The sequence below is a fragment of the Lipotes vexillifer genome, unplaced genomic scaffold (genome assembly GCF_000442215.2).
Source record: "Lipotes vexillifer unplaced genomic scaffold, Lipotes_vexillifer_v1.1 scaffold911, whole genome shotgun sequence".
In the NCBI taxonomy this organism is placed as follows: domain Eukaryota; kingdom Metazoa; phylum Chordata; class Mammalia; order Artiodactyla; family Lipotidae; genus Lipotes; species Lipotes vexillifer.
This window is the reverse complement of record NW_006781377.1, coordinates 1,909,876-1,921,338: the sequence shown is the minus strand read 5'-3', so window position 1 is coordinate 1,921,338 and position 11,463 is coordinate 1,909,876. Positions and strand designations below refer to the sequence as shown.

The 11,463-nt window shown below is 40.6% G+C and overlaps 1 protein-coding gene across 1 annotated transcript in view; it reads right to left on the bottom strand.

The window, feature by feature from the left end:
- Positions 1–4,310, bottom strand: part of GUCY2C (guanylate cyclase 2C) — a 70,499-nt gene extending 66,189 nt beyond the window's left edge. The window contains exons 1-2 of the mRNA XM_007454632.1: positions 4,015–4,310; positions 858–970 (exon numbers count right to left, since the gene is read on the bottom strand). Coding sequence (XP_007454694.1) covers positions 858–970; positions 4,015–4,231 — 330 coding nt within the window. The 5' untranslated portion in view covers positions 4,232–4,310. The remainder of the gene's footprint in view (positions 1–857; positions 971–4,014) is intronic.
- Positions 4,311–11,463: the final 7,153 nt, after the last annotated feature.

Here is an 11,463-nt window from a genome sequence, read left to right as displayed (position 1 = left end):
ACTGTTGCTTGATCTTTCTGCTTCTGGGGATGTTAAGAATTCTCTAATTTATCTGCTAAGTAGGGAATATGGCAAAGGCCCCCGTAAAAAAAAAAAAAAAAAAAAAAAAAAAAGAAAAAAAAGAATGACCACTTCCTGATAGGAGTGCGGCCAATCTGGTCGATGTGATGTTACTGATCAGAGCTTCAGAGCCATGGATCTGTGCCCAGTGCTCAGCTTCCTGGACGGCCTTCCCTTAGGCCTCTGTACCAAAGGGACATCTCACACCCTACCTGCCTCTAGAGAGCTTGGACTACTCTTCAGTTCCAGAAAGCTCTGGTTGGGGATGGAGTTGGCAGGAGGAACTAGGCAAGAATCTCTGTCTTCCCATTTCTACGGATTGACATTACAGTTACTACTTTAAAGTTAGGTTTCAGATTCAGCCCTTAAGCAATAAACCTGCGACCGTGTATATGGTGATGACTTGTAACAGGTGTCTGGTGTAAGGCTTTAGAGTATATTTTTTCATGGGGCACCTCAGATTTTTCTTGAGGGACACGAAGGCAAACCAGTTAATACCAACATTTAAATTTGTTAAAAGTTCTAAAAACAGTTGAAAACAAAATAATTCCCCTCCATACCACTGAACGTGTATAGACAGAACATAGCTAAGGGTCTCCCCGCTTTCCTGGATTCCTGGAGGGTGCCTGTCACTTGGGAAATAGACAGGGATACAGTCGGAGCACCTGGTCCCCAAATCACTCAGCTGCATAGCTGGAGACGATGTGAGAGATCCTGGCGTGCCAGCGCCCAAGCTCACGCTGTGGCCCTCCTGAGGCAGGAGGGTGTGAGCTGACTCTGCAAAGGCAGGTACTCACTGAAATCGTCCTGAGTAGGTCGAGGCCTTCACAGGTGCTACTCCGGCAGTCACTGGACTTATAAATCATACTTTCCGAATTGATAAAGGTGGCATTCACGGTCACATTTAGGCCTGTTATCCAGAAATGAGGGGAAAGAGAAGACTAGTGTTATTTCTCAGGAAGTTTATACCAGCCACGAGACTTTATTTTCCTACCTTTCTAGAAAAAGGAGATCGAGAGAGGTAAGTTAACTTGCTTAGGGTTACCAGCTGGCAGGTAGTGAAGCTGGGTTTTGAACATAGGGCAGTCTGATTCTGGAACCAATATGCTATAGAACAGTGGTTCTCAAAGTGTGTGCCATAGACCCCTGAGGCACCTTGAGACTCTTTCAGGAGGTCCATGAGGTCAAAACTATTCTATTATTTTAAGACATTCATGAGCATATGGTGAAGTTTTCCAGAGGCTACATAATATGTAGTATGGCAACATTTTAACTGCAGAAGCAGATATGAGAATCCAACCATTTTCTATTAAGCCTGATATTAAAGATGTGCTAAAATGTGAATTTCTGCCACTTTTCCCACCTACTTCTAGTTTTTGGTTTGAGAAATATGTTTTCTTTAATATGAAATTTTATTTATGTTAACAAATTCTTACAATTGTTATTTTAACTGCATCAATAAGAAAATATTTTGACATTTTTCAGTTTTAATTTCCCATATAATAAACATTGATAAATGTAACATAAACGAAACTCTTTAGAACCCATGATTATTTTTAAGAGTGTACAAAGGCCTTGAGATGGGAAGCTTGAAAACCACTTCTGTAGAACATACTGTAGTAAGCTGCTGCCTCTCATTATTATGGTGATGTGATGTGTTTTTGCTTACTTTTATCTCCCCAAATCCCAAGTGATTTCTCAAGAAAATACTGAACACTTTTTAGACAATGGGATGGGATGACTTCAAATCAGGCTTCACTTTTGAGATATGCCTGGTAACGTGTTCCGACACCACAGCAACAAACACAATATCAACATCCTTCACAAGCACAACAGTAAGAGCGGCAACAATAAAACAACTGCCATTTATTGAGTTCTTACTATGTATTAGTCAGTGAATTAGGTACTTTATGTGAATCTCCTCATTTAACTCACACCACACCCACAGAAGGAAACTACTATTTATTGTGATTTTACAGGTGAGGGAACTGAGGCTCAGAAAATGTAAGTAACTTGCGTGAGGTCACTGGTGATAAATGGTTGGATAAAAGGCTGGAATATGAACCAAGGTCTGTCTGATTCCAAATCTCTGCTTCTAACCACAGTGTTCCACTACCTTATTTCCACGAGCAATGGGTGGGTAAAGATCTTACAGTGGCGACATGCTACACTCTGTGGAATCTGACAGATAGGGGTTTGACTCTCATTTCAAACAGACAACTTGTATGACTGCAGCAAAGTTATTAAACCTCTGCTGTGAAACAGTGTCAGCAGTGTTGGTCGTACAGAGCTGTGGCGAGTAAAGAGATTATATATCTTACTTAGCACTTGACAGGCACTCAAAAAACAAGAACACCAAGTTCAGGGAGACCAAGGGAAATAGCTCACATGAGATTGGCAGGGACTCCAATTCAGGTCCTCAGGCTTCGAATCAAATGTTCTTTCCACTATACCACACTGCCCAGGTAAATAAGGGGATTTTATTAAATGACCTCCTAGTTCCATTATAGCACTAGATAAGATCCATCCATGTATATCTGAATCCAGTCTCAGAAAGGACTGAAGAAATGTATATTGCACAGAAGACAGTTATTACACATATATGATATATGATCTATGATACCTATTGCTATTATTACCACAAATTTTAAATAGAGAAAATTAAGACATCCTCTCCTTAGAACCATAAATAACCATTAAGATGTCTGAAATACTCATTGACTCAGTAATTATACTTATGGCAATCTCACCTCAAAGCATTGGAAAAAACTATGTACATAAAAATGTTTATTGTAGTAGTTTTTAAATAATCATGAGAAATTAAAAACAATGGAATGTCCTACCATAAGGAATTATTACCTGATTTGGGAGGATATCTACTCTAAGGGGTATTGGTCATTCATTCACATGATGTTATGAAGATTATGCAGCTCTAGGAAAGCCACTTGTAGAATCATGTAAAATGAAATAAGAAGGACAGAAAATTGTTTCTGTGCCATAGTGACCTCAACTATGTTCTTAAAAACAAGAAACTCAGAGGCATATGAAAAGATACTGGAAATATCCAGGTGGCTGGAAATTATCAGGGGTGACTTTTTCCCCTTTATTCTACATGTTTTATCTACTGACATAGCTTATTTTAATAATTAAGAGATACATGCAAACTAGCATATATAGGATGGATAAACAACAAAGTCCTATTGTAGAGCACAGGGAACTATATTCATCCTGTGATAAACCATAATGGAAAAGAATACACACACACACACACACACACACACACACACACACACACACACATAACTGAATGACTTTGCTGTACACCAGAATTTAACACAACATTGTAAATCAACTATATTTCAATAAAACATTTTAAAAAGTAAAATAATTTTCTTATTCCCCCCAAAAAAGAGATACAATAAAGAACTTCAACACTGAATTTGATTGCAAATTTATCATATTGACTGTATCTTATAATAAGAGCCACCAGAGATGTAAAGAGTGAATAGATGGATTAAAAATCCCAGCGAAAGATTTAGCACCTGGATCTTTACTTAATTCATCTTCTTGACTGGTAACCCTGTGAAATCTCAGATACAGACCAAATCTTGCCTCTGAGAAGCTACAGAAGGAAACATAATGCCTTCCTGATGCTGAGTAGTTTTATCTACTTAAGTCCAGTTAAGTTAAATCCAGCTTTAGCTGGGACATTTCACTGCTGTGAACACCTGGGTCGGGGCCATCCCCAAAGCAGAGTAGGTCATGAGTGAACTCATTGAGGTAGGGCTCAAATCCTTCTCTCTGAGGATCTATTGCCTTGAAATAGAAAAGGCCTGTGGGCCAGGCCCTTAGAGAAGGTTGGGTGACCAGGCAAAGAACACAGGCCTTGGCTTTACCGATCCTTTGACCCCAGAGGTGGTAACAGGGAGGAGCGTTCTGTTACCATCTTCTTACCAGCTTCAAGCAGACGCTGTCTCACCATTTCCACTCCCGCATTCACCACCTCTCTCAAGTTAACCTGGGACTCTGGGAAGGCCGAGTTGTTCATCATCAGGACACTGATCTCGTAGCTGCCATTGTGGCAGTTCTGACTCACTTGGGAGGCCCAGAACGAAAGCCCTGGTCGGAGGAGCAGTGACCACAAGGCCAAGGCCAACAGTGGCGTCTTCATGACCTCCCTCACCTCAGCACCATACTCTTTGCTTTACTCTGGGCTTTCAGGGAAGCAGGAACTCCAACTGAACAGCCTGTCACTGAGTCCCGTGGTCTACTCTTCCCCACGCTCCTTTCTGGTCACCCCACTGGTCACGTGGACCACAGAATACAGCCTCCGTGTCGGCAATTAGCAGCTACATTACAGTAGGAGATAAACCAAAGTTCACTTTGCGTGTTTGCTCACAGAAAGGTCAGAGTTATAAACAGGGAGATTACCTGCGCCTCACCCAATAAAAAAAACATCACTGGTGACACATCACTAAGAGGGAAAAGAGGAAGAGGGCAGTATTGTATATACCAAAAACACTTTGTAAAATCGAAAATAAAGGTCAAAGTGTTTAAGGCAAGCACAAATATGATAGATTATTAGCTTTTAGGTTATAGTTGCACATTGAAACTGAATCCTTCACATTGAAACTGAATCCTTAACTAGGAAGATCTGTGCTTCACTCACCCAGTCAGCAACTATTATTGGGACTTGACGGGGCATTGGAAGGCCACTGGGCATACAGCCATGAATGACATGGATACATTAATGTCTTCATGGAACACATGTCTACTGGTGGGGAAGACAAACATTAAATAATTATGAATAACTAAACTCAACAATGAAAAACAGTGCAGAGTGCTGTGGGAGCACATGGCAGATTAACCTAACCTATTCTGGAAAGTCAAGGACGCGTCCCTGAGAAAGTATCATTTGAGCTGAGCACTGGAGAATGAACAGGAGTTAGCTGAATGGAAAGTGAGGGAGAGCATGTGAGGCTGGGACAGAGCTTGTGCAGAGGCCCAGAAGTGGGAGGGGGCATGGATATTTGAGGAACTGAAAGAGATACAGTATGGCTGAAGTGAAGAAAGCTAGTCCAGTGCAGTAAAGGATGCCAGAGGAGTAGCCAAGTGTAGGCCAGGGGGTTTCCTGTGAGCCATTAGGAATTTGGAACTTTACCCTAAGAGTCAAGAAAGGGACATGATCAGATAAATTTTGTAAAGAGCACTTAGGCTGCCATGGAAGAAATGACCTAGAGAGAGGCAGGAGTGGGGTCATGGAGCAAATTAAGAGGCTGCTTCTGTGGTTTAGGTGAGAAGTGAAAGGGGCCAGATGAGGGCAGTGGCAGTGGAAGTGGGTTCAAGAGACATCTAAAAGGTAAAATGATAAGAAGATATTTCATTGGACTTGGGGCATTAGAGAGAGGGAGGAGTCAAGAGTGACCCGTTATACACTCAGCTGGGTGGATGGGAAAGCTGTTGACTAAGCTCTAGGATTTTGAAAGCAGCAAGAGAAAAGTGACTCATCATCATCACATGAAATGGAACCCCTATAAGACTATCAGTGGATTTCTCAGCCCAAATCTTGTAGGCAAGGAAACAGTGCAATGATATGTTCAAAGTACCTGAAAGAAAAAACCCTGCCAACCAAGAATATTATGCCTGGCAAAATTATCCTCTAAAAATGGAGGAGAGATAGAGTCTTTCCCAGATAAGCAAAAACTAAGATAGCTCATCACCACTAGACCTGCCTTACAGAAATGCTTAACGAGTTCTGCAAATTGAAATGAAAACATACTAAACAGCAATGCAAAAGCATATGAAAGCATAAATCTCATGGCAAAGGTAAATATATTTAAAAATGCAGAGTAAAGTAATATTGTAATGGTGGTACCTAAGTTATGTTTAAGCTTAATATAAAAGTTAAATGATAAAAATTTGTTATTGGGCACACAATATAGAAAGTGTGGGGACAGGAGAGTAAAAGTACAAAGTTCTTGTATGCAATTGAAGTTAAGGTGTTATCAACCTAAAATAGACGGCTACAACTACAAGATATTTTATGCATGCCTTGAGCTAACCACAAAGAAAAACTATAGTAGATACAAAAAAGATAAGAGAAAAAACTTGAAAGCAAATCATTACAAGAAAACCATCAAATAGCAAAAGAAGACAGTGAGAGAAAGTAGCCCTACAAATTTTCCCCAGAAGTAACTATTTACAGTTTAAAACTGACCAAATACAATATATGAAATGACAAATTCAATCAACCATGGTGGTCGGCCGCCAAACATTTTTTAAAAAATTTTATTGGGGTATAGTTGATTCACAGTGTTGTGCTACAAACAATTTTTAATAAAAGCTGGGCTGTTGCTACTCTTCAAGTTAATTTGAATGGTCCTCTAGTGACTTACCATGTCCCAGCTGATCACACCTCTACACTGGGAGTTGCATCCCCCACTGCAGGGCCTACAAGGAGAATGGACTTCCTCACATCATGACGTGAAAGAGATCTTGTGAGTGATCACGGAAAGGCTGCCTCCAGACCTCCTGGGACAGGACAGGAATTGCCTGGTGTAACACTCCCTTGACTTAGCCTTGCCGGTTCTACTGTTCATCTCAGGTGAAAGGAGAAATGCATTTTGGGTACTCAGTGAACCAGACATTAATAGAAGGGATTAGTAAAACTGAATGGGACAGTATTCATGATTCTTCTCATTTTATAGTAGACCAAAACCTGAAAAATAGGCTGGTTCTAGAAATCCACTCAGTGATTGAAAATCACTCAGAAATTATGCTTCTTTTACCAGAAGCAGAGGAGAGAAACAGAGTGATAACCAGAAGTGGGGATAGGGTTATGAGAGGATTTTTAAGGGTGAAAGTTAGTTGAGTTATTTAAATTTTGATAAGGAGCTGGTGGAGAGGGAGAGGTGGCAAATGTGAGAGAGGAGGCGTAAATGATAATGGCTCCAAGAAAATGAGAGGCAATGGGATTCCAAACATGGCAGAAAGAACAACTCTTCCTTATAAAAGGAAGAACGTGTTGTAGGATGATTGTGTATGTTCCTGAACAGAACTTGGATCCACCCACCTAGATACGCAGCAAAGCCAACCTCCTGGGTTGTGGTGAAGGAAAGCTCAGTGTTTACTGCAGGGCACCCAACAAGGAGAATGAGCAGCTAATACTCAAAGACCCAAACTCCCCGATGGTTTTCAGAGAAATGTATTTAAAGGCAGTGTTGGGGTGAGGGTTGCAGGGTGTGTGATCAGCTCATGGACACTTTTCGGATTGGTAGACAGTAAGGTGACAGGGTGGTGTTTCAGTAATCTTGATCATCAATTTTCCAGCTCCAACCAGTCTATGGTCTATGTGTTCAGGGTCAGCAGTTTCCACCTGGTTGGGGGTCTGGTTTCCGTAAGAAATAACTTAAGAATGTGTGTCAGACACTGTTATCTGTTTTTCTCAAGGAGAACTAGGACTTTATGACCCAATCCTTCAATTTTATTTATTGCTTAAGTTGTTATCACCTTCCTTGCTTGACTGCCTTTTCTTAGTTCCCGCTTTTGCCCCTCTTTAAATGATTAATTGCTTGAGTCTGTTTTCTGAAACAGGCCAGGGAAAATAAGGTTGCTTTTTTTTCTAAAGGTGGGAGTGGGGGAACATGGAAGGGTCTGCAATCACAAAGGCCCTGCAGGGATCTGCTCGGTTTCATATATACACGTATATTTCTAGACATGTGGGCTGGAAGATGAGATCATTTATGTATGATTGTTTAAATTTATTTTCTGAAGGAGGTGAATCATTGGCTGAGAATGGAAGGAGAGCTGGGCTAGTCAGAGGCTTGAGAAGGGAGGGACTTGAAAAGTTACTGTGATGAGTGAGAGAAGGGACTGATAAGAGATGCGTCCTAAGGTTGTTTGTCAGTGGTGAGATTAGGAGATGAGTGACTGAAAACTGGCCCTACTCAGCCCAACTTTATGATTTCCTCTAGCAATGTTTAGCTGCCCAAGAGCAGGTACAGGAAAGTGAATGGTGGGGCTTATCCAGGTATGGTTTTTCCAGGTAGGTGCAATGAAAGAACAAATGGATAAAAAAAAATTTGAACAAAGTCAAAAGAGTGGAGAGATGGACTATAAAATGAATAACAATGAAATGCATGCAGGAGGGGAGTGAGGGAAAGGCATAAAGAAGCTTGAGGGAATTCCCTGGTCGTCCAGTAGTTAGGACTTCATGCTTTCACTGCCCAGACTGTGAGTTCAATCCCTGGTGGGAGAACTAAGACCCTGCATGTCGCACGGCACGGCCAAAAAAAAAAGAAAAAAGAAGAGGCCTGAAGGGATGACGGTACAGTAGGCAGGCAGAAGTACAGGTGGAAAGGGGACAGCTGAAACAAACAGCTGGAAGGGTAGTGTTTGCATTAGAGGGTGGGTTTTCTGAATTACTGATTTGAAAAGTTCAAGGTGGCTGAGGGGGGGAAAGAAAATGTTTTTGAATAGGGGAGTTTCAGGAACTCAGAGTCCAGTCTGTTGGACTGGTCACCTCCTGGGTATGAAAATCAACCAGACTGATAGCAGGCCCTTGTTGGGGAGGAATAAACCAGGGAGAATATCCAGGACTTCAGTAACTGACAGTGGTTGATGAAATGGGATAGAGAGTATCCTGGTTAGATGGTACATGCCTCAAGAGAACAGAGATATTTTTTTTTTTAATTTTTAAATTATGAAGTACATCATACATGTAAAGGCATATCTACAATGAATATATACAAATTAAAAGAACAATAAAATGGACACTCATGTACATACATTACAGCCTAAGGTACAAAATGTTACTAGAGCCTTTGTACTCTGTGTGCCCCATCCCTAACACATCACCCCTGCTTCTCCCAACCTAGCCATGAGGTGCACGGAACAGTCCACGAAGAGATACAGGATATTGAGGCATGTGTTGAGCATGGCGTAGCAATATGGGGATGAAAAAAGTCTAGAGAAGATATGACACCAAGTACCCATGTTTGGGGGGATGAGTGATGTGGAATAAGGTGGGTTCAATTCTAGTGTCTCCTGGAGGGAGGATGGTAGATGCTCAGACTTCATAGGATTCAGCTTTGATTCAGAAGGAAGGCACTGGGGTTATTTTATGGGGGGGGTACGTGGTGATGAGTGACTGAGAGTGGTCAGGAGTGGGTGCCCCTGGATACTTTTAGTGGACGTTAGGAAGAATGGAACAGCAGGCTGCAGAGAGGCACACGGCCATCACAATGGTGATTAACCTTTGCTACAGGTTAACGATTTCATATGTTGCACATCTGGTGGCCACTGTGGACTCAAACTTGGTTGTCTGTTAATATGTAGCTATTCCCACTTCCTGTGGTAGGAGAAAGAGTAGATTGTTTTTGTTTTTGTTTTTTGATTTGGTCTGCAAATTGCAAATATGAAAGAAAGCCACGTCAAGGGATGGACGAAGTTGTAACTGTCAGGTGCTTTTAATTCAGATGTGAAGACAGAAGGCAGATGCAGTTCTGGGAACCTTTGGTTATAGCATGGAACCAGGAAGATTTTCAGAAGGGAAGGAACAAGTTGACAGTCCTTTCTGGATCCTTTAAGGCAAACATTATGTGTCTTCTTTATGTTGTAAAACTACCAGCATGTAGATCATGATTAAAGAGAGGCAGGTTCTGCTGGGAAAGTTTCAAGGGTCAAAAACAAATAATGGAACACTGAGCTGGCAGATTTATGAGATATACTCTTCAATAGAACACAAAAGCCCTAAATATATGAGAAAAAAAGGGAAATTACTCCTCATGGGAAGGGGCAGCTGGGCAGGTCACCTGCATGTGCCACTCTTTCGTTTCTGGCAAGACTTTGGGTCTCTTTTGTATGCTTCTCATTAAGATCCCCTGCTCACCTTCAGGCCTATCAGAGTACTTGGCATCTCTACAGTCTATAGCAGTCCTAGGCTTCCTCTCTCCCTATCTCAGTGCAGATGCAAAAGTGAGTTTACAAACTAATGTAACTGATAGAACTAAAACGTGAAAGTATTTTTTTAAATAAGCACAAGAGCAGAGATTCTGATTGGGATTTCTTGAAGAAAAATGGCTACAGTAAAGTACTTCTCTTTTTCCAGTGTTATTGAGAAATAACTGACACACATCACTGCATAAGTTTAAGGCATACAGCATGATGGTTTGCTTTACATATATTGTGAAATGATTATCACAATAGGTTCAACTAATAACCATCTTGCCATATAAATACAATAAAAAGAAAAGAAAGGAGGAAAGAATAAAGGAAAAAAATTCTCCTTCTGATAAGAACTCATAGAATTTATTCTCTTAACAACTTTCCTGTATATCATATAGCAGTGTTAGCTGTAGTCATCATGCTATAAATTAGAGTATTTCTGAATGGATGATTTAATAGACGCACCAGATTAGCTGAAATACACCCTGAATGCCTGCAGCCAGTGGACGTGAATACTTCTGCTCCTTCCAATTAAGTCATCTGCTTACCAAGGGTCCCTTGGTGCTTGTGCCCAAATTTGCCAAACATATTTATTAAATTATGTCCTTAATTAAATGTTATGTAATCTGATAAAATACATACAAAACCTGTTGGAAATCTTAAACAAAGCAAATTACTAAGAAAACTGCTGTGGTGAGACTGCTATAAAACACCAGGGAATAACAAAGAAACCTAAAAGAAATTCTGTCCTTAGAGAACTTGTCAATTCCCTTAAAACATCAAACACCAGAAGTAGTAAAAGATGCACTAGGGGTGTGGCCTTTACTTAAGAAAGCTGATACAGGGGGGAGGGACAAATTGGGAACTTGGGATTAGCAGATACACACACTATATATAAAACAGATAAACAACAAGGACCTACTGTATAGCACAGGGAACTATATTCAGTATCTTGTGATAACCTATAATGGAAAAGAATCTGAAAAAGACACAACTGAATCACTTTGCTGTACACCTGAAACATTGTAAATCAACTATACTTCAATAAAAAAAGAAAGAAAGAAAGCTGATAAGAGCTCCAACCTGGCTACTCATGCTTAAAGAATAGTACTTGGCCTGACATCAACCAATGGGTGCATAAACAAACATGAATATGTTTTGAGATAAAATAAAACTTTTAAGGTATAAATATATAATTTTTAATGATTCCTAGTTTAACTGTTTTTTTTTCCTGTGAAGGAAATCCTTACTGGTCCTATTCACATAGGATAACATAATGCCAGATGGGTTCAGGTAACTAAAAGGCTATACGGTTTTGCTGAGCACTAAAATGGATTTGGTTATGCAAACCTTCTGAGCTAGGCACAGAGAAATATAAATTGCTTTACATAATAAAATGAGGAAAATGTGAAGTTCCCAGGGCCAATCCAGGAACAAGGGAATGAGGAGGAGAGATGG